General features: G+C 38.1%; 1 protein-coding gene across 10 annotated transcripts in view; it reads left to right on the forward strand.

Moving 5' to 3' along the window:
* SRPK2 (SRSF protein kinase 2) overlaps positions 1–24,153 on the forward strand; it is a gene marked incomplete at its 5' end in the record, with an annotated part of 223,919 nt that overhangs the window by 88,237 nt on the left and 111,529 nt on the right. For 3 of the 10 annotated variants that reach the window (XM_079932070.1, XM_079932069.1, XM_079932066.1), the window contains one exon: positions 8,617–8,680. The exons of 5 other annotated variants lie outside the window; for them this stretch is intronic. In XM_079932070.1, coding sequence (XP_079788196.1) covers positions 8,643–8,680 — 38 coding nt within the window. Of the gene's footprint in view, positions 1–997; positions 8,681–24,153 lie in introns of those variants that run through there. 2 more of the 10 variants (XM_079932068.1, XM_079932072.1) reach the window with 2 other exon arrangements.

Here is a 24,153-nt window from a genome sequence, read left to right on the forward strand (position 1 = left end):
CAGCTATAGTCTTATGAAATGTTTTTCTTTTTTTAAACATCTTTATTGGAGAATAATTGCTTTACAATGTTGTGTTAGTTTCTGCTGTATAACAAAGTGAATCAGCTGTTTGCATACATATATCCTCCTATCTCCTCCCTCTTGCGTCTCCCTCCCACCCTCCCTATCCCACCCCTCTAGGTGGTCACAAAGCACCGAGCCGATCTCCCTGTGCTATGCGGCTGCTTCCCACTAGCTATCTATTTTACATTTGGTAGTGTATATATGTCCATGCCACTCTCTCACTTCGTCCCAACTTACCCTTCCCCCTCCCTGTGTCCTCAAGTCCATTCTCTACGTCTGTGTCTTTATTCCTGTCCTGCCCCTAGGTTCTTCAGAACCATTTTTTTTTTAGATTCCATATATATGTGTTAGCATATGGTATTAGTTTTTCTCTTTCTGACTTACTTCACTCTGTATGACAGTCTCTAGATCCATCCACGTCTCAACAAATGACCCAATTTCGTTCCTTTTTATGGCTGAGTAATAATTCCATTGTATATATGTACCACATCTTTATCCATTTATCTGTCGATGGGCATTTAGGTTGCTTCCATGACCTGGCTATTGTAAATAGCGCTGCAATGAACCTTGGGGGTGCATGTGTCTTTTTGAATTATGGTTTTCTCTGGGTATATGCCCAGTAGTGGGATTGCTGGATCATATGGTAATTCTATTTTTATTTTTTTAAGGAACCTCCATACTGTTCTCCATAGTGGTGTATCAATTTACATTCCCACCAACAGTGCAGGAGGGTTCCCTTTTCTCCACACCCTCTCCAGCATTTGTTGTTTGTAGATTTTTTGATGTTGGCCATTCTGACCAGAGTGAGGTGATACCTCATTGTACTTTTTTTTTTTTTTTTTGCGGTACGCGGGCGTCTCACTGTTGTGGCCTCTCCCGTTGCGGAGCACAGGGTCCAGACGCGCAGGCTCAGCGGCCATGGCTCACGGGCCCAGCCGCTGCGCCGCATGTAGGGTCTTCCCGGACCCGGGCACGAACCCGTGTTACCCTCATCGGCAGGCAGACTCTCAACCGCTGTGCCACCAGGGAAGCCCCCTCATTGTAGTTTTGATTTGCATTTCTCTAATGATTAGTGATGTTGAGCATGCTTTCATGTGTTTGTTGGCAATCTGTATATCTTCTTTGGAGAAATGTCTGTTTAGGTCTTCTGCCCATTTTGGGATTGGGTTGTTTGGTTTTTTGATATTGAGCTGCATGAGCTGTTTGTATATTTTGGAGATTAATCCTTTGTCAGTTGCTCCGTTTGCAAATCTTTTCTCCCATTCTGAGGACTGTCTTTTCGTCTTGTTTATGGTTTCCTTTGCTGTGAAAAAATATAGACTGCTTCATGAATTTGCATGTCAACCTTGCGCAGGGGCCATGCTAATCTTCTCTGTATCATTCCAATTTTAGTATATGTGCTGCTGAAGTGAGCACAAAAGTTTTTAATTCTTACGTTCAATGCATCTATTTATTCTTCTGTTCTTTGGTGTTATATTTAAGAAACTTTAACCTAATCGAAAATAAAGGTTTACACCTATGTTTCCTTTTAAAAATTTTATACTTTCAGCCTTTATATTTAGGTCTTTGGTCCAGTTTGAATTAATATTTTGTATATGGTGTGAGACAGGAGTCCAGCTTTATTCTTTTGCATGTGGACATCCAGTTTTGAGCACCATCTTTTGAAGAGACTGTCTTTCCCCATTGAATGGCCTTGGCACGCTTGTCAAAAATCAGTTGACTGTAATGTGAGGGTTTATTTCTGCACTCTAATTCCATTGCATTGATTTATATGTCTATCTTTATGCCAGTTCCCCACTGTTTTGATTACTGTAGCTTTGTAGTAAGTTTTGAAATTTATGTGTGAGCCTTGCAACTTTGTTTTTAAGGATTGTTTTGCCTATTCAGGGTCCCTTGACATTTCCATATGAATTTTAGGGTCAGCTTGTCGATTTCTGCAAAAAAAGGCAGTTGGAATTTTGATAGGGATTGTATGACTCTGTAGGTCAATTTGAGGAATACTGCCATCTTAACAGTAGTAAATCTTCCAATCCATGAACACAGGATGTCTTTCCAATTATTTGGGTCTTTAACATTTTTCAACAGTGTTTTGTAGTTTTCATTGTACAAGTCTCTCACCTTGGTTGAATTTATTCCTAAATATTTTATTTTTGATGCTATTCTAAGTGGAGTTGTTTAGCCCTGGAATCTTGAGAAAATTTCTTAAACTTTCAAAGCTTCAGTTTCTATGCATGTAAAATGGAAATATTGAGTACGTACCTTCTCCAGTTGTTGTGGGGATTAAATGAGTTAATTCATATAAAGGGCTTAAATAAGCTATTTGGTTCAAGCTAAATGTTAAATATTAGACTGTGAACTCTCTAAGGGAAGGAATTTTGCCTTACATATTTTTGTGACATATTTTTTCTTCCCCCTGCTCAGGTAACACCTAGCTCAGTACCTGTTCTTACTGAAGGAGTATAGAAAGGTGGAAAAATTGGACTATATCACATAAATTTCAGTTCCTAAGTTTGAAAGTTAATGTTGGTTAGGAGTTGGGGACACTAATTCCTCCTTATACGCACACATTTTGATATGGCTTGTTTTCTTACACATATAAATAAACCTTGCACAATAATTTTGTCACCTCTTAAGATAGTGAATTTTCTTTTTAAGATGGTTGAGTGGGCCTTGACTTCTTTGGTGAACCCAGAGTTCTTTATGTGCCAAAATTGTAAATGAAATTAAACAGTCTTAATTTAGGACATTGTAAGTCATAATTTTAGAGAACCGAGTAGTTTCAGTTGTATATTAATATCTAGTAAGAAAAACTATCTTTAGGTTAGCATTATAAAAATACTTCCTTTTTCTGATTACTATTCTCTGATATAATTTCTAAAATTCATATATTATACCAGTAAAATGTACAGGTGATAATTATTTTGTAAGTATAAAATAGAGAATGTTTTAAAACTTGATTTCATGGTGAATAGAGCATTGGATCTCACCCTGAGTGTAACAGCTCAGTTATCTAAGAACTTGTGTTACTTCTTCTGTCTCCCCAACAGAGCGAGGATTAAGAGTGCCTTTGTTCTGTTTAGTGGCTAGATTAACTATTAATGATACTCTGCTGTGGTGAGAAACCTGTAGACAGTTTTCAGGGATTAATTTCATTACATTTCATTGCTAATAGAAGTCATTGATGGTGAGGCTAATAGAAATAGGAATTTATTTCAACATTCATATTTTCACACTTTAATGCAGTTTTGTATTTGTTTCTGAAATTCCTCAACATAAAAATAACAAAGCATCGGTAACAAGTACTGTGTGATGAACTTAAAGTTTTATGGTGCTCCATACGGTGTTAGGATGGATGATCTGGGGTCTTGGCCTGGTGCAGACACAACCCTAGCATTGGTCTCTTTTGTCTGCCTTCTTGCTTGGTGGCTTCCAGGGGGTGGGTGAGAAGGGGAATCCCAATTTTAGGGGATTGACCCACTTTCCTTACTAGGATTTGGAAATCAATAACAAGTCTTTCCTTTTAAACTAGCATTTCTTTTGGGTTATAAGTTGCACTCAGAATAATAATTTTAAAACTGACAGAGGAAAACATTTTCTTTAGGAAGTGAAGTTTCTTGTAAGTGGCAGCATTAGCTACCTTGAAAGCTTTAAGCCGGAAACCTAACCAGCCTGAGACCACCTTCTTCTCCTCCTCCTCCAATCCCCCACCAATTCCCCCCCACCCCCACCCCAGCCCGCCCCATTGTAGACTTTGGAGCATACATATTGTTGTTGGTTGGCATTGTACTATATTCAGGAACATAAAGTAATACTGTTTTGTAACTATAGCAGGAGGAAATTTATACCAGAAAAAGACTGCTTTTAAGGAAGGCGGGTGAAATTGAGACTTTATTTTGAAAAATAAAATCAGGTTTTAGAAGTAAGCTTATTTTATTTAACAAAAGTTCAAGCTGTAGTTGAAAAATATGTACTGAGTTTTACTGAGTTTTAGAAGGAAGAGTGTATCAAGTGCTGATTGTTTCTGACATACATATTCGTATTAAGTTTTATATACAGTTGATCCCTGTGGGTTCTGAATCCATGGATACTGAGGGCTGCCTGTACTACCTCATTTATATAAGGGACTTGAGCATTTGTGGATTTTGTTATCAGCAGTGGGTAGGGGGTGGGGGTGGGAGTCCTGGAACCAATCAGCCCCCCCTACCCCATGAATACCAGGGGGTGACTGTAGTAATGTGACTGGATATCTTTTAAGTAGTAATGCAATTGTAATGTTGGATATTTTTGCAGACTATTTAAGAGTATTATTATTTTCCCCCACTATCATTCCTGAGACACTTAGCATATTACTGTCCTTGTTGATTACTCTTAACAATTACTAACCTTCTTAACTCCTTTCTATATTGTCATTTGTCAGTGGGTTTGCCTGGGATTCTAACATTTCTTTAGTATTGTCCGTCATCTTTGTCTAAAGTTCCATCCTTTGTTTCAGATTTTCAGTGTTCACTTTGCTCTGGCCTTGCATTTTGTTTGAATTGTTGGGCTGTATGACCATCAGTGAGAGACTGAACAGAGAAGGCATTTGATGGATGGGGGTAGAGGCTGGTGAATATCAGGGACAGTTGTTTGAATGGTCAGTTTATCAGTGGTCATTTTTTGCACAATTTTTGCTTTTCTGTGCATTCTCATGACAAAGAAAACTTGAATAATGAATGCTGGGATAACAGGGACTCCTTTTTAGGCTAGACTGATCTTCAGGATGTTGGGAGCAGTTAATCATTGATCTTCCTAGATGTCTCAGAGAGCTTGCTTTACTCCTGTCCCTTTATGAAGAGTCTCTTTTGTGTCAGTCTCTTGAATTTTGAGTCAGGACCTCAATACTTGGTCCCAGATGGTAGTATCATGGATTGACACCTGAGCAGGAAAAGTGTCTGCAGGCCTTCTTGCGAGCTTAAGCAGGAGCCCCTTAAAGATACTCGCTTAAGGTGAGAGAAGGCCATAAGTATGCATTCCAAGGCAGTAGAATCTGTGAACATGTGAAGTAAAGAGAAGTAGTTACGAGTTGGTGGCGAAGGGAGAAATGGAATTAGGGTCAGAGGTTTTGACCGCCAGGATGGGGAAAGGTTAAGGTGGAGAACAGTCCCTCAGAGCACTTGGTATTGTAACTGGGTTTCAAGAGCTGCCCCGTCTTCTGAACAGGATTCTGGTTCTGAGGCCTACTGAGGCATTTTTTTTCCTCCTCTTAACTTCTTGCTGTATTCTTGCTGTATTATCCTGTCACCTGAAGTAACCTGAGCACGTACCTGTTTCTTGTAGCCTGAAATGGCTCCAAATTTGCCAAGTGAGAGGAAATTTAGTAAATCTGTTAGAATAACACCGATGTTAAAAGGACGTAGGTCTACGAGTTTAGGTAGAACTGTTTGCCCAATTATGATGTCTTATTTAATTTCCATGTCATAAAAATAAGCGTCCTTTGTGAGCTCATGCTCGGTGTTTAGTGATCTTAAAGGACACGGTAGCGGATCCTCTCCATGGGAGCCCTGTGTTACGCTTATTTTGCTAATGCTCTTAGGATTCTAGGTGGATTCAGGACTGCCCAGTTTCTCTTCTAGGGTCTGAATCTTTGAAGCACCTCCTTTACTGGACTATGTTTTGGTAGTAGTTATTGTTCACTGCTATTCCTTGTCAGGGTTCTTAGGGATTGGTTCAACTGTGGACCCTAAGTGTTCCAGGAGTCTTCAAACTCATGTTATTGAGTAGAAAATGAAGTATTAGAGATATAGGTACTACTTGCTTATTTATTTGTGAAATAAGGAAATGTGAGTTTAACAGGAAAACCGTAATGCGTAAAGGAAAAGACTGGTGGGATTAATTGCAGAAAAATAAAGTATAGGGCCCTGGATACTGTGAAATATCCAGTATAGATACAGAAAAACAACTAATTTGGGGGACGTATTTGCAGTGTGTGTAGGAGAGCATCCTACGTGTGGTCATGGTAGTAGATGACTCAGGTGATCAGAGGTTCAGGACACTATTGAGGAGCCCAAGGCCCTTAACCAAGGGTGTTTGGAATCATATTGACATGAACATCAAAGCCCCCCAGGACTGTGGCGTTTATTGTGGTAGAATGAACATGGGGAGTATTCAGACCCTTGGCTGGTATTGATAAGGATTAGATAGGAGTGTAGAGGGAATGCATGGCCCTCAGTGGATACAATGTTAATGTGGTATTTGTGAACATTCCTGAACCTTTCAGTCCTTCTGGAGCTATAAACAGATCTGAAGGTTTGAAAAACAAAATGTGAAAATCATGTTGGAAACCTTTCCATGAATTATTTGAAACCTTTTTGGTTTGTAGCTTCCAAAGTCACCAGCCAGAAAATGGTTTAGAGCTTTAACTTTTCTTTCTAATATGTGTAAGATGGGCATATACTTCATTAGAGCTATGCAGTTTAATCTTGGGGACTTTCAGCTTAAGTGCACAGATATTATAGAGATACCCTGAAGTGTGAACTTTCTGTCTTTTTGGAATGAAAAATTGCCACAGTGAAGAAGAATTCAAGTGTCACCTCATTCCTGCGGTGGCTAGTTGATAAACCGAGAATAATTCCTCTGGAAAGGAAGGCTGAGACACAGGTTAAAGTTTAATTTCCACATATAATAATATCAATACTACGGTGATAAAAAGGTGAATGTTAAGGTTGGTAGTAAGAAGGAGAAGGTGGATTAAAACTATAGAAAAGCTCTTTAAAATGGGACAGACCTAGTATACCTCATTAGGTCATTCAACAAATATTTATTTAGGATCCCATCCTTTGCTAGGCAGTGAGGGCTTATTACTACGTGCCAAGTACAACACTACATGCCTTTCATGGGTTATGTCATTAAGTCCTTACAACAGCCCTTCATGTAGAATTATTATCCCCATTTTATAGGGAGGAGATAGAGGCTTAGAGAGTTTATTTCCCCAAGGTCATATGGCTGTTAAAAATGATAGAGAAGCCTGCTTTCAAATCCTAGGCTGCTTGGCGGCGGATCCTGGAGCCTGAGTTCTTAAATGCCATGGTTTTTTTAAACGGGGCGTTACTGAGCATTCACTACGGCACCAGGTGCCAGGCTCTGTAATCCACGTAAGACTCCTCAAGGTAAGTTTCATTATCATCATCTCAGTTTCACCACTGTGCTATATGCTCTCCCCAGTGGTAGTTTGGCTGTAGCCTGTGGTAGAGTCCATGCTCTCATTAGATATTCATGCCAGCTTTATAATGCTCATTGGATGAAGTTGTTAGCTTAAAAAATTTGGAAAAACTCTTATTTTAACAACACTGAGAGGATATTATTTCTGTACAGACCCATTGTATTTTATGCAACTAATTATTTTCCTTTTTTCCCTTAACATTTCATATTCCTTGGATTTCTAGAATCAAGATTCTTAAAAATTAAAATTAGTTTTACCATTTAAAAAAAAACCCCAAACTATTGAGGTCTACTTTGAAATCCTGAAACTGCCTATAGATTTAGTGGGATTGTGCTTTATATTTGTTATGTGAATTCTTAAGATTTTGAATAGGAAAACACATTTACAAATAGGAAAACAGCTTTATATGTGAAATAGTCTAGATAATAGGACCACATCAGTTTTATTCATGTAAAATTATGTGCTTTATATTAATGGTTAATATTTTAAAGGAAATGTGTTAGGTTTTTTTTCCTTCTCTTTTTCCTCTCTTATTTTTACCTCACCTTCCCTTTTTGTCTATAATCTTTTTTTTTCCGAATCAGTATCGGCAATGATCTTTTAATTAAATTGAATTGGCGCTTACATTTCTGTTGTAGATAGCGTTGTCAGTCCTCTCCTAAAAGGACAAGTATATTATCTGCTTGGTAACTGGGTGTTGCTGTTCACTTGTGCTGTACTGCGAAGGAGGAGGGGAAAATTAAGGTGTAAAACAGAAGTGTTTTTCTAAAGGAGTTAGGGAGTAGATATAAATGTATCTTTAAAGACAATCAATAAATTATAGCAGATTAAAATATTTTTAGTCTAAAAATTGGGATTCTGGTTTAATATTTCATTCTTAAGTGATAAAAATGATTCACTGAGCCATATTTTTCAGGGCTGATGAAATAGAAGTAGCCAAGGGTTGCCTATCTGTTTATTACAGTCTGTAACTTTATTACCAAGACTTCTTAAATTATCTGGTATGTTCAATCTAGTTGTTAGCATTTTTGGTTTGTATTTTAATTTGATGCATTTAAAAATCTTCCTGTAGAGCCATGCTAGTTCTACCTTAAAAAAAAGAAAACACCCCTCTGCTTGAAAGAAATGGTACTTCCTGCTTTCATAAACAGTCATGTGCATAGTTTAGCAAGGCCTGATGCCTCTGGAGCTTTTTCCCTTTAGAGCACCATTGAATCCCAGTCCTAACAGAAGTACTGCGAATCTTGTGGCCTCATTTTGAACAAAAGGGATTAGGGAAGAAAAATCTCTTGATATAAGGCTTGTGAAAGCAAGGGCAGGCAATCTTGGTTGTGAATATTTTCTGATTTTTCCAGAAATCAAGCAGAAGATTGAGCTGCTGATGTCAGTTAACTCTGAGAAGTCGTCCTCTTCAGAAAGGTACAGCTACATCTCTTGCATGAACAATTAATGGTGTAGCATTGCTAAGAAACAAATCAGGGTGTATTTTTTTCTTGTCAAGTTTGCTATATAACGTATCGTATTGCATGCTGGTCATTGTGCTGTTTTGAAGACGTGTATTTCGGTAAGCTGTTCTGCTTTTACAAAGGCTAATTGATTTAAAAAAAAATAGTGAAGCCTAATCAGCTGCAGCATGCACACCATAACACAGCAGACTGGTGGTTCGTGTGTGACAGCTGTTGAAGGCTTTAAAAAATAATATACTTAGCTAAAAAATAAACAGAAATCTTGCATTCTTTAAGGAAATACTAGTACTAGGTTTGTTTCCTGTATTTTGAGGTTGTTGCTACACAAAATTACCAATATTGTTTGTAAGATCTAGGTTAAAAATACTTAGCTTTCGGTTGTATTAAATATTTTCTTATGTGGAAAGGGAGTGCCATTTGTAAATAGCTTAGGAATTGCAAACCCACATATTAGTCACATTCTGAAAGAGAGATATGATGCTTCTTCAAGTCTGTGCTAGGAAATGGAACAGTCACTGCATGCAGTAATGGTTCATGCCTGCAGGTAAGGACAAAATGACTCAGAAGTATTTTTAAAGCAATTATTTTATCTGTCAATCGAATGATTATACCTCTAAGGAGATATTTTCATAAAATGCCTATTTTACTTAATAAACAGAATTAAGATATGTTTCTCTCAAGTCAGAAATGGGTCTATAGTTGCCTATTTTGATATGTAAATGTGTGTTCACTTCTGTTTACCAAAATTGTTTCTACTACATAATATTTTAAATTGAGGTTCTTGGGCATACAGTTGATGCTTACCATTCTGTTGGTTGCCTAATAGTTTATATGTAATGTTGGTATTTTGTATTAAGGTGTGTTGATTTATCTTTTCCCTGGTTAGTCTTCAGGGTTGTCTTTTTGTTCATAGATTTAATATTTAGGAAAATATTATGGAGAAATGCTTTGGTAGTTAAAGAATGATATAGGAAAAACCCTGGAAAGAAAATAGGAGGTGAAGAACCCAGCATGGTAAAATGAATTTAATTATAGTACACTAGTGTATGGAGAACATGATGTGATGGCAAAATGATGACATTAAATCAATTTATTAGTATAATTGGGTGAAAGGCTCCTGGCTTTAATTTAGGGAATTATGAATAAGGAAGGATGTTACTGCTTTCTTTAGAGGTTGAACATAGAAAAATTTAGACACATTTGTGTTTATTTTTATGTAGCTTCTAACTTCTGGTTTGTGGCTAGCCATCCCATTTTAAGCATTCTCTTTGCTGAGATGAAAAACAATCTTCAGCCTTGTGAATATTCTGCCAGTAAAATGGTGGTGATGGGAAGGGGAGAGGATGGTGGTGTAAATAGTGAACGTACCGGGTACCAACTGTAATATTAGAGTTTTGTTACTAGGAAGAGCATTCTTAATGGCATTACAACAATAATTACGTTGGCTTTTTGAGTAGCATGTGTTCTCTATTGAGAAATTGAAGGTTAAACAGAATGGGTGAATATTATTGAGAAACAAGTTAGGAATGGGTGAGGTTTTTGTAGTTAAAATACACTCTTATAAGGAAAGATTCTAAAATAATTGGTGATTACATATATTTATTTAAAAATTATTATTATTGTTTCACCTAAGCTCCTGTGGTTAAATTTGATGAAAAGGGAGGATGAATGCAGACATGATTTTAAAGTTTAGAAATCTGCCACTGTGCTTATGACAACTCTATACACATTTTACCAGAGCTTGCTTGCTTTGTTTGTTACTCTTTTGGGGGATGCTTACACATATATTTGGCAATTGTAATATGCTGACTTAATGGGTATAAATGTAGCTTATGGCTAAGCCAACACTTTGCCAACATAGAAGTTGTTTTATTAATGTAGAAATATTAAAAATAGAAATTACTCTTTTCTCCCCCTCCTTTAAATAAATTATACAATCATGGTCATTTGTCTTTTTATTTTATTTGGAAGAACTTGAAAAACAAGAATCTGAATTTAAAAAAAAATTCATGGCTTAGGAAGACTATATTTGCCCCAGCAATTTAATAGTTTTATAGTATCATGTAACATTACCACCACATTCTGCAATTCCTTGTTCTCTAATCACCTAAATTTTTAAAGTCTTTGTTTTATTTTAAATAGTTATTTGAAGCATGGCATGAGTCTTAAAGATATCTGGCATTTACCTATAGTCAGTATTCCCACGTATTTTTTGGTAAAAAGGATGAAGAGACCCTGTTTTTCTTTAAAGAGGGGAGAAGCTACTTGTGAGAAACCAAGTTATCATTTGTCACGATTGATTTTTGTTCACTGTCTGCAGTATAGCATGATCTTATGTTTGTATGTATGTATGTACGACTGTGTCGGGTCTTCATTGCTGTGCGCGGGCTTTCTCTAGTTGCAGTGAGCGGGGGCTGCTCTTCATTGCGGTGCGCGGGCTTCTCATTGCGGTGGCTTCTCTTGTTGCAGAGCACGGGCTCCAGGCGCACCGGCTTCAGTAGTTGTGGCTCGCAGGCTCTAGAGCACAGGCTCAACAGTTGTGGCGCACGGGCGCAGCTGCTCCGTAGCATGTGGGATCTTCCCGGACCAGGGCTCGAACCCGTCTCCCCCTGCATTGGCAGGTGAATTCTTAACCACTGCACCACCAGGGAAGTCCCCTAGAGTGATCGTTTGATATGATATCTCAGAGAACCGAGTGGAGGAACGATGTTTTTAAGTACAAAATGTGATATATAAACAGTGATGTGATGTTCATAATAGTCTTTCCATCTCATATTTTTCACCCGCTTAATGAGAATTGCTAGTCCTGTGACAGCTGGTAGTGGTTGAATTATTTTTTTTTCAGACAATATTATAAAATGGGAAAAGCAAAACAGACTTTATTTTTGTAGACTCTTAAGGATCATTCATTGAGAATACATACAAATATGATTTAAGTTACATTGTAATGGAGTTTTGAAGTTTTTTTGTGACCTGAATTAGAAAATACGTTTTTTTTTTTTCCCCCGGTACGCGGGCCTCTCACTGTTGTGGCCTCTCCCGTTGCGGAGCACAGGCTCCGGACGCGCAGGCTCAGCGGCCATGGCTCACGGGCCCAGCCGCTCCGCGGCATGTGGGATCTTCCCGGACCGGGACACGAACCCGCGTCCCCTGCATCGGCAGGTGGACTCCCAACCACTGCACCACCAGGGAAGCCCCAAAAATATGTTATCTTAACAAATTACAATACCACCTTGAAATATAAATTCTTTTTTTTTTTTTTTTTTAACCTTTAACAGAATGGAGGGGTGTCCATTGAATATCATTTAGCAGGGGAGGTGTGGAGCACTTCTTTTCCGAATGGCTGACTCATAAGACAAAAAACAGTGGGGTGACAAAAGTTGTAATTTAGTTTTTGGTTTTATATTTTGGAGAGAGAGAAAAATGTCAACTTACCCATTTTTAAAATTAAGGACAGAGAACATTATTGAATGAATAAAAAAAACAAATGAGCCTGATTTGTATGTTATTGCCAGTTAAGAGGAAGACATATCTGTTGCAAGAGAGTGCCCTTCTGCAGATTTTAGGAATAAACCCTACAGTGAATATTTTCCTTTTAATTGAGCTGCTGTTGGATAGATGGATTATATTCAGCTTAAACCATGGTAGAGACAAGGGTCGAGCATAATTTTAGTTCTTCATCTGCTGCTACTTAATGTAAAAAAAAAAAAGCCGTAAAAATTTATTTGATGCAAAAATTAGTTAGGTTTTTCAAGTTTTTGTTTCCTCTTACCTTTTCCTAGCTAGAACACTCCAGGGATGTGGAAATTTATGGGGTTAGAGTAGGTGGGGAAGAGGCGTATAGTAATAATGGTAAGAGCTGGAAGAAAGGTAGTAATCATTTATTAAACATTTTCAGATACTAGTTCTAAGAGAGGAGAAAGCGGAGTGTGCTGTAGGGAGACTCTGATTAAATCATTCCCAGAAAGGTCCTGAGTGAACAGAAAACACTTCACTCTGCCTCAAATTTTTTCAAACTCTATTACTGCTTCTTCAGTGAATCATGAACAAAATCAGACAATACTTAATACAGAAGAGTTGAGCCCAGAGTGCTGAGAGCTATGCTTCCCAGTCCATCTAGGCTGAGTTCATGGAGGGTTGAGGAGGTCCTGAGATAAGGGGCTTGAGAAGCTGAGAATCTGCATTCACACTAAGCATTGCTCACATCTGCTATTGTAAAATGTGAATGGATGTTGTGATTAATAAGGTTCACAATTAGTCAAAAGTTAATGAAATATCGGTGCCTTTGTAGGATTGCATTTTCTCAGGGAACGGATACTAAAAGGATCATCTCTTGTTGTGTATGTGTTTTTGACATTTTTTGGTGTTAAAAGGGGTCCTTATACTGGAATAGATATGAAGTAGTATCCTATATCTTTAGCATCCCACATAGCTAGCACATAGTTGACTTGACAAGTTGCTAGCTACCTTTTAAAGAAGAGAAAAAGGGAGAGGGAGAAAGTAACATAAAAATAATTATGCTGTGGCTTATATTCTACCAATGCTATATAAACAGAATTGGTGAGAAGTGATGAGATTGGTATGTTGCCCCTCCCCCAGTATAAGGGCATTTGAAATAACATAAAGAACCTGTGCTATTTTTGTGTATATATTTTAATTCCTTTTCTTAATTTGGAGCCTCTTCAGTGAAGAGAAAAAGACATATGATAGTAATGCATGGTTGCAGAAAGCAAAAAGAGAAGTCTGGAAGAATCAGGAGAACAGAAGGGAGAGAATAAATAAATAAGGATGGGACCAGATGAAGAGAGAAGAAAGTAAAGGATGTTCAGTGGAAAATGATCCAGGATCAAGGTGTCTTTTATTTGCTCTTATGTTGAGTATATTTTCCTCCATGTCTCTGTGGTGAATTAAGAGTAGTCGTGGGAGGAGAGCCAAATTTTATAACAGATGCTTTTTTCATTGGACCTGTCCCCTTCCCATTCCAACTCAAAGGGTAGGACGGGCAGCTAATGATAACTGTTTTTTCCTTTTCCACCCCTCAACTCTGCCACTCTTGGCTTTGTTTCTGTATTTGCAGGATAGAAGTATTTGAGATGTAGTCTTTCTTGAGTGGTGAGCTGAGTTGACAGTGGCTGACTGGGTTGTCTTCCATCTATTCAGTCTTTATGCTTTCTTCTGCTTTTATTTAATATTTTGTAATATTTAAATTGTAGATGGGAAAGTGCATAGATCACAGATCATTATAAAATTCAGTTTATTGATTTTTTTTCTTGTGTAGTTTGTGGTTTATGTGTTGTATTTAAGAAATCTTTGCCAAGCCCAAGGTCACTAAGGTTTTTGCTATGCTTACTTCTAGAAGTTTTCAGCTCTTCATATTTAAGTCTGTAATTAATTTTGGGCTTTAGTATTAAGGTAGAAATTGAGATTATTTCTGCACATGACTAGTCAGTTTTTTTTTTGTTTTTTTTTTTTCTCCGGTACGCGGGCCTCTCACTGCTGCGGTCTCTCCCGCCGCGGAGCACAGGCTCTGGACGTGAAGGCCCAGCGGCCACGGCTCATGGGCCCAGCCGCTCCGCGGCATGCAGCAGGATCCTCCCGGACCGGGGCACAAACCCGTGTCCCCTGCATCGGCAGGCGGACTCTCAACCACTGCGCCACCTGGGAAGCCCCTAGTCAGTTGTTTTATCTGTTTTTGAGTATTATATATAAACAGAAACCCTCTGTGTAGTCTTTTGGTCCATCTTCTCCTGATGTTACCTATGTGAGATTCATCCGTGTTTTCATGTGTAGCTGTAATTGACTCAGTCTCATTGCTGTACAGTATTCACCATAGGAATATACCTCACAGTAGTAGATAATCCATTCTGTTGATGAGCATGTGGGATGTTTGCAGGTGGTGGCTTTTAGGAATAGTGCTTCTGCGAGCCTTTGTATACATGTCTTTTGGCGAATGAACCTTTGCATACCATTTCTGTTGCATGTCGTTCCTGGGAGCGCCATTGCTGAGCTTCGGTGGGTATTGCCAGCTTTACAAAGTGAACGTGCCAGTCTGCACCCTCACCAGCTGTGCTCCAAGGCCTTGCCACCTGGTACTGTGTATTCTTTCTCTCTTCCCTCCCCTTTCCTTTTCCCTTCCCTCCTTTCCTCCTTTCTCTTGTAGCATTCTGGTTGGTGTGCCAGGGTGACCCAGAGTTTGAACCTTTTGGAGGAGGATTAGAAGCAAATAGGGGACTATTTCCGAGTACCATCTCTTATGAAGAAGATCACAATGAGAAGTTTAGACCAAACAGGAACCATAGGGTGTAGTCATCTGAGGTACAGCTCTCCCACAGACTGCTTCTAGTCTAGTCTTTTACCTGGGTCTTAGAGGTCACGGGTGTTAACATCAGTTTTCAGATTTGGTTTCAGTAACAAAACCATTTCTTCAGTTGACCCTTATTAGAAACCTCTCGGGTAAAACATACAAAAGACAAGCTTGGACTGGGAAGCAGGGAAGTGACCAGAACCTAGCAGTTGTTGGTACTCAGCCACCCCACCCTGAGAACCCCTCCCTGGAGCTTCAGTCCTCTCTCCTTTAAAACTCTTGATGCAGGTAGGCCACACAGATCTGACGAAGAAATTATGACATTTTGGTATGTTTTGGTCTAGATGCAGTTCCTAAATTATTTTGTTAGTTTGTAACCTGTTTAAACTTTGATTCTGTTTCCTGATGCCTCTTGGGAGGCTTGCCACGTTACAGCCAGAGCAAACCTTTCAGAATGCAGATCTGCTCAGGTAGGTAACTCCACTTTACAAACTCTTCTGCTGTCTTCCCATTGTTCTTGGCATAAAGGTAAACTCCATACCTGGGCCATTGAGCACCTATACTCTCCAGCCTAGACTCAGACTCCTTGACTTTGGTCATGTTCCCCCTGCCTTGCTGTTTTGCTGCTCCCAGCCTTCTTATCTCAAGGAAGCCCTGCCTAGGTCAAATTACACCTGTTATAACCGTTACAGAATCATGCATCTCTCCTTTGCAGCATTTGTCACAGCTGCTGTTTGACAGTGGGGAGTATTGGTGACATTTGGTCTTCTTACTGGTTTACTTACTATTCGCCCCAACTTATGATCTTAAATATAGAAGTGCTCTCAGCACAAAATATTTTTATTTTATGTCATCATTTGCAGCTTATAAATTATGAACTTTGTGGGAAGACTTTTTACGTTATAGGGAGATATCTATTTCTACGGTATTGGCATAGATTAATAAATTATAGCCATATATTGTTATAGATAGTCAATTATATATATATAATCATATGGTCAAGTATAGTCATAAGCTAATTTAACTCTTACGAACTGTCAAGATTACAAATCTTAGGTTTTTCTATCACCATAAAAATGCACAGTTTATTTTATATATATATATTTTTTTCCTTTTTTTTACATTTGTTTTAATGTAAAATAGAAAGTAAAGTAAATCTGAACACTTTCCATCTTTGCGCCATACTGGCGCCATACATCAAACGATATAGCCTTTTATTTCTCAAATATCAGTATTTTGAATATCATCTTGGTGCTTTGTCATGGTTGCACTCCACCCTCTACTGTTATTTACTTAATATCTTTTTTTGTTTATTTTTTTACTGTGATAAAATACATACGACATAAAATTTTATAATGCTCTTTAAATGTTAATTTTCTTTAAAAGGGAATCTTTCTATCACTACCAGAACGGGAGAAACGTATCATTTGCCTTTAAAAACAGTTATGGTTAAATCCTGTCTAGATTCTGTTGTCTGATAAAGGCTTCAGGCCTGAGCCATATGCTCCCTCTGTTTACAAGGGAAATTAAATTGGCCAGTGTCATAAAAGCACTTAAGTTATGTGTTAGCACCAAAGTGAGACTTGCTCTTTGATATACTTAGAAGGATTTAAAGAAACTTGGGAAAGGAGTAGTTTTCTCAGTATGTGATTCAATACCTAGTCCAAAGTATCACCTAAGATTATTTTATATACCAGCAGTGGCACTTCTTCACTTTGGGAACCCCCTTCCCCCAAAAAGGTTGTTCAGGGAAGTTTTGAACAAATGTGAGCAGCTATTATAAGAATAACAATGGCACCAATAAAAAATAGCTCTAAATAATCATATTGCAGATTCCCTTTGAGGCAGAATTCTTTATGTGCCAGTAGTTGGAAGAAATTAAGACTAATTTTAGTATAGATTACATTTGTCATCTATCCATCCTCCATTCATCCATCCAACATTTATCAGCAGCTGCTGTGTACTAGCCACTCAGTTATTGGGAAATCAGGGAGCAGCAACGGCAGCACAAAAGCAGAAGAGGCTTTGGTGGGTGGCTTTAACCCTGACATACCTTGGTCGTTTTCTTGGGTGTGCAGTGCTGAGTTACTGTATCATGGACGACTCTATGGTGGGAGGCCATTGGCACTCTTTGAAAGAATTACAAATAACCAGTAATTGCATTTGGGGGGCACTTATATTAAGACTAGTGCTGTGGTGTGCAGAGTTACAAACACAGTTGTCTCCCGACGGCCAGTATAAATGAGCGATGAGGGCCTCTTGGGGACTCTGGCAACCTGGAGACCACAACCCCATCTAAAGAGGTGACAGCTTCTGCTGATAACTGCCATGTTGAAATACAGACCAAGTTGTGCCAGTTCTTGTGATTTTTAGGAAAAGTTGAAAATTTGCTTTTCTTGTAACATCTCTTATTTTAAATGATGGTGCAGATTAAAAAACAAAACAAACTTGTACCAGTCATTTAAAAAAAAAAAAGCATCTTATCTAAATTCTGTTCATGATAAACATTCTTCTATTGTACTGTAGCACATTGATTTACAATTTGTGAACCACAGACCTGTGCAGATTTGCTGAGTTTCAAATCCTGTGAGTACTAAGCATTATCTATAGAATACAAGTCAAACAACTGTCTTGTTAAGCGATGTGTTTATGGGTTTCTCTGACATTTCAAACGTGCAAAAGCACTGGTGACTACTCCTCTAATAACCACATACTAAGATACCAAAAATTCAGTAAGATATCAACTGTTTAGAGTAGGAAGAACCCCCAAAAGAGATGCATTTCTCAAATTGGGGAGTTGTTATCTTCATTTATTTATTCTACAAATATTTATTACGTACCCATTATGGTGGAACTTAAACTTTAGTAAATAATCTGAAAATTACAGAGGTAGAACAGTGTTCTGCTTGTACAACTGTCACCTCATCCTTTTTCTCCTTTCCCCCTTTCCTTCTTTTTCCTCTTTGCCTCCATCCCTTTCCACAAAAAAGATTTTAGGCTAGCTAGAATAATATCTACAATGCAGTAGAAAAAGGATCAGAGAAAATTCAGGTCAGGGTAGAAGGTTTCGAGGGAGGACAGTCAGATGCACACCCCGATATGTGGTGTTTGCTGTGCAGCTCCTGAAGGTGACTGACAAATCTGACTTTATGTTTTCCGACAGCCAAACTAAAGAAAAAAAAACGTTACATTGCTCTTATTATCTGTAAGGAGAAAATATACTAGTTTATTCAGGAGAACCAAACTTTCCGTAATTACGATTATTATTATTTAACATAATCTTTCCCACATATCTCAGAAGATAACATTTATTCATTTTAGAAAATTCAGATTAAAAAGAAAACAAAAAGCACCATGCTTTTATCATTAAAGGTAAGTCACGGTTATTAATCTAAGTTTAATTTTTGTCTTAGTGTAACGTATACCTATAAAATTTAAGCAGATTTACTTAAACATTAATAACACCATCACCAACAAGAAACCCAGTATCATACTGACAAATTATTTTGGAATTAGCTTTTTACACTTATGCAGTTTTCCTGATGTTATTAATTAATCTTCAATAGCATCATTTTTTTTAAATGCTGTAATTTTGAAAGGCTGCACAGGACTGATTCCATGATATGGATGGATGTACCATAATTTTATTTATTGAGTCTTGACCTTAGAAATGGAATCACTTACAAAGCCAACTTGTAAGGTTCTCGATAGAGAGTGTTAAATTGCCTCCAGAAAGTGCAGCTTTACACTCTCACTGGCAGTGTATAATGAACCTTTTTGTTTACACGCTGATTTGGGATTCTTACATTAGTCTCTTTTTGAGTGTTGTATAGATGACTCTGAGCAATATGCCAGGCGGCGTCGACTTATCAGTCCCTCTGCTCCTTGCCTCTTCCCTCTAGTAAAGCCAAATGTTGTTGTGGTCCCTTTGGTGTTTCCATCGGGTTGTTCATAAGTGAAAGTGAGGTCAGTACGATCCACTTTAACAAGATATAAGACACATTCAACTGTTGTATTCACTTAGGCATTTATTATTGATAAATGCCTTGGGTGTAGTTAGTGTTCATGCTGGTGAATCTTAATTTTTAAGAGATTTCAAGAAGTTAAATGATCTAAGCTTCTCACTCCAGACAGATGACATAACATTCAACACAGATGGTTGGTTTTCCCTTTTTGTTTTATTATTTTTTTTAAGATACAGGAATTAAGATTCTCAAACCTTCCTTGTTAAACCAGAGCCTTGTGGATGTTCAGTAAGTATTCACTGACTATTGCAAAATTTAATCACCTTTTTCGTCAAGATCTTCCTTTTGACAAAATGCTGGAGTTTGAATCTTTTGGGGAGAGTAGAGCTAGGGAGTGTAGAGCAGGAGGACCAGAACCTAAAGTCCAAGTCCTCAGGTTAGCCTTGCAGGCGGAGGAAGCAGCACGGCAGAAGTCATAGTGAAATGAAATGTCGAGGCACCGTCTGGGAGCTCTAAATAATTCCATAAGGCTGGGAAGGAGGTGGAGGAAAAGATGGGAAGATAGGTGAGAGAGAGATGATGTACTCTGGTGGCAAGGACTCTTCTATGCAGTGGTAAGGTTTTTGAATTCTGTGCTGTTGTTTACAAGGATCATTGAAAGGTTTCAGTAAGGGACGTGTTCTGCCTATGTTGAGAACAGGTACATGCTCCTTAGGGCATAAAGTAAGGTCTTTTAAGGAAGTTCAAAGAAATGCATTTTTTTTCTTGTAGGATTGAAGGTTGCAGTATATCCTGTAGAGTTGGTGGCCAAATGTTGTTCTTCTGTTCTGGAAATGGGTAGAAAAATTATAGCAGTATTTACCATTTGAGTGAGAGAGGGCAGATGAATTCCTTGATTCTGGGAGGATTACCAAGAGAGGCTATGAAATATGTTTTTCTTCAAGGCTTTAAAAAGAGGGTGGTTCCTTATTTGTTTGGATGGGTAGAGATACTCTAAAGACAGATAGTTGGCCTGCTGAACCTGAAGTATTTTTTCTATGTTATATATGGTTAATCATGATTGCAAGATTCCTGATAATCATGAATATGAAATATTAAAAATACGAAATGTTCGTCTCAAAATGTTCTATCAACAATTTGTGACAGAAGTCTTTTCCCGGTGGATATATAAAGCATCACTTCTGTAAATTATTTAAAACATTCTAGGCCAGTGCTGTACAATAGACTTTCTGTAGTGATGGAAGGTTCTATAATATAGGCATGCCTTACAGAGCATCAGATAAATGGCTCTCATGACCAAAGAATAAATTTTATTTGACTTTAATTTAAAATTTAAAGCACTGAATAATATTTTCAGATGAGAATGCCCGTGACCTCTGTTGTTTTAATCTTTCTTTTTTCATTTCGAAAATAATTATATATATTTTTTATAAATTTATTTGTTTTAGTTTTGGCTGTTTTGGGTCTTCATTGCTGCACACGGGCTTTCTCTAGTTGCGGGGAGCACGGGTGACTCTTGGTTGCGGTTCGCGGTCTTCTCACTGCAGTGGCTTCTCTAGTTGTGGAGCACCGGCTCTAGGCGCGTGGACTTCAGTAGTTGTGGCTTGCGGGCTCTAGAGCACAGGCTCCGTAGTTGTGGTGCATGGGTTTAGTTGCTTCGTGGCATGTGGGATATTCCAGGACCAGGGATCGAACCTGTATCTCCTGAATTAGTAGGTGGATCCTTAACCACTGCACCACCAGGGAAGCCCCCACTTAACTAAATTTTAAGTCTTCTTTTTAATGTTCTACTAACTTAACAGTGTCTTATTAATAGGAAAAGCAATAACTTAGTTTCCTAAATGTTCGGTTTTAAAGAGAAAGATAAAATGAGATAGACAAATTTCCAAGTCTGTGTTATCTGATGAATTCGTGGTTTAAGGTATTCAACACATATACACATACACAGATTATTCTCAGTTTGTTCTTCTTGATATTGTTTTAGCCAGAGCTTAAAAAAAAAAACCAAGGACTTCCCTGGTGGTCCTGCATGACCCATGGCACGGCCAAAAACAGAAAACAAAATTTGATTTTGAAAATCAGTTCTTGTCCCCCTCACTAGCCTTTTCCCCTCACTAGCCTCCCCCCAACCCCCCTTAACAGTTTAGTAGTGATTTATGATAGTATTCTTTGGACTCCGGATGAAAAGGGACATCCTGTTTTGAGGGTCAGGATAATCCTTAGCTTGCAGGAGGAGCCTCTGTTTAATGCTGGGCTGAAGAAGGTTTACAGTTACGTTGACTACAAAGTTATATTCATTTATGGAAAAGCAAGTCTGATGGGATTAAACATAGAATTGTGGAAGAAAGATTTTTATTTTGTTGCTCAGCTCAGTCTTTTTAAGAAAAAGAGATTCAATGCTTGCTTGCTTTTTGCATATCTTATTAGTTTTAATTTGACAGTCTGTTTGAATAACGGAAAGACTTCTCTAGAGGAATGCTTGGCTGCCTGTGATACAATACATAAACACATTGGTTTGTCGTATGTGATTTTCTTTTCAGTTTAGGACTGTCATTTTTTTCTGAGCTTTTGTAGGTGAAGGGCGAGTGTATTGATGGATTTATTGCTGTTGTGGTATCTTTGTATACTTCTCTTTCACTGTAGATGCAAATATCTGTTTCACAGTGAACAAATCAAGAACTTGTGTGTTATGAGCTGTGCAGTGTCCAGTTCACCCTCGCTTTGTTCCTCCATGGTCACATCCCCCTTAGAAGTTTCTGCTGCTGTTGCTGCCCTGAAGTCAGCCATGTTCCCAGCAGCAGCTTAGGCCCTATTTTGTGGTCCCCTGAGGAAAAATAGTTATTATCCCCCGCTTCTCTCAGTGTTACTATAAAATATTTAATGGCTTATGACAAAGATGGAACTGAATTTCATAGTAGTAAAACTTACCGCTAATCACCCATCTGATTGTTTAATGGAATCACAGATTTTTATGGAGAACATTAAAGGCCTTCTGTTTCTTAGGACTAGATGTTATGAAGTATCTGTTTGTAGAAATACTTTTAGATAAATGCAAATCAAGCATTTTCCAAGAAATTTCTTCAAATTTAATATTTTAAAAGTGGATCCACAGACGTTAATTTTTCTAAAGTTGAGGCACTCTCTAGTTACCTGATGTGACTTGGTACTTTATGTAACTCTGAACTTTTAAATTCCCATTAAGGGTTCAGTGGCATCACTCCTTGCATGTATGTAAGTTAAAAGCTGTATGTCTGCAAATGTGAAATTATGTAATGACTGACATCATGACAGCAGCCTTTTCTCCAGTGATACAACACATAAGTTTTTCTTTTCTTGCACTGTTTGAGTTTGAGGGTATGTGGTGCAAAATAATGTATTTAAATTTAAACATTAGAATAACATTCAGTTCCATGATAGAATCATGCTTTGAGAAGCACATGGGCAACAAGAACTCATGTGAAGGAATTGAAGATTTATCGTCATGTCTCGTGTCGTTCCAAGTCATAGGCTTATTGAAAGAAATGTTTGGAGCAATCGCCACATTATCAACATTATTATTTTCCCTCTAACTTTAATATAGTTGAGATGATGCAGGTAAAAGTGCATTTATGAATGATGCGGCTCAGTTATAACGATTCATTTTCATTAACTAATCAAAAGCATTTAACTCGTTCTTTTGACCAGGCATGTATAGATGAATGTAATGATGAAAATTATCATAGCAAGAAGGGAAATTGGAGATCCATTGTATCCTCCACCCTTGTTTTCTGCATAAGAAAAAGTGATGCCTGAAACAGTGAAGTGATGCATCTAAGATTCCAGAGGATTCTTGTAAACCAGTAACTTGCAGTATTTAAATTTGGAGTCTTGGAACATTGCATAATGCAGTTGGTTTGCCCAGTTCCCTTTCTCTTCTTTAAGAACCAAGAATGATTATTTTAAATTATACTAGTACTGTTTTTTTATATCTGCTCTAACCAGAGCATGGAAGAAATAATGTTAAATGCCTTTCGTTTTACAGCACATTTTCCTATTCACTCTTAATTCTTTAAGAAATGCTTGTAGAAGCATACTGTAGATGGTTCTATTCCCACTTTGTAGGTAAGAAAACCAGTATGTTTACGACCTAACAATGTCACACCTCAGTTAGTGGTAAAAGTACCCTCAGAGCCATGTTTTGCAGCTCCAACCCCTGTGCTCAGGGCATTGTCTGAAAACAGAGATTTTGAGTATTTTTATGTAGCAGGTGTCCTGAGTCAGGTTGCATGCATTTAATAAGAGTTCATACTCTTCATTTCTTTCTCCAGTAACTTCAACATGTAAGTACCAAAAAGGAAAGAGATTAGGAGTGCCAACCTTTGCCATGAAACAGAGCAGGTATAACTAGCACACATGGACAGAATTCACACTTTTGCTGTCTTCTACCCTATTGCTCATCCTGGTTAACCGTTGTGTATCTCAGTGCTTCACACTCAGCTACCTGATTCTGTGAACCATTCACATAAAGGGAAAGCTTCCCTTTTCTGGAAATGCCACTCATCAGCAGATTTCACTCTTAGGCAATCCCTTTTCTCCTGACAGTTCTGGGCAAATGAAAGATTCTTGTCACTAACTGGCCACCTTTCAAAATTGGTAAAATTTATAGTTGATTGTCTTCAGTATTCAAAATATCTGGCACTAAAATAGATAGATATGCTAAATACAGAAGGTTTCTTTGTTAGCGTAGAAATTGGAATAGAAGATGAGGTAAAAGTGATCCTTCTCAGTTTCTCTTTTGATTTCTTCTTTATTGCATACGTTGGCCCTTCCTCAGGGTTTCAGCCTGAGGTCTGTTTCTCTTCTCATGCATTCTCTCCGAAGATGGTCTCACCTTTCATGTTTCATTTCTCACGTTGCCATGGTGTTGAGTACCATCTGTGAGCTGACTGCCGAATTTATACCTCCAGCTCTCCATTCTGAGCTACAGACATACATATCCAGCTGCCTACTTTACACCATTACCTAAATGTCTGCTGGAACGTCAAAATTTAACGCGCCCTAAACCAAACTCATTATCTTGTTAATCCTTCCTCACTGTGCGGGTAGATAGGTTATATGGCCAGTCTGTGCTTCACTTTTCTGCCTTGTAAAATGTATTTGTAGGGGGAGGGAAAGAGA

Source organism: Stenella coeruleoalba (assembly GCF_951394435.1).
Source record: "Stenella coeruleoalba genome assembly, chromosome: 9".
In the NCBI taxonomy this organism is placed as follows: Eukaryota; Metazoa; Chordata; class Mammalia; order Artiodactyla; family Delphinidae; genus Stenella; species Stenella coeruleoalba.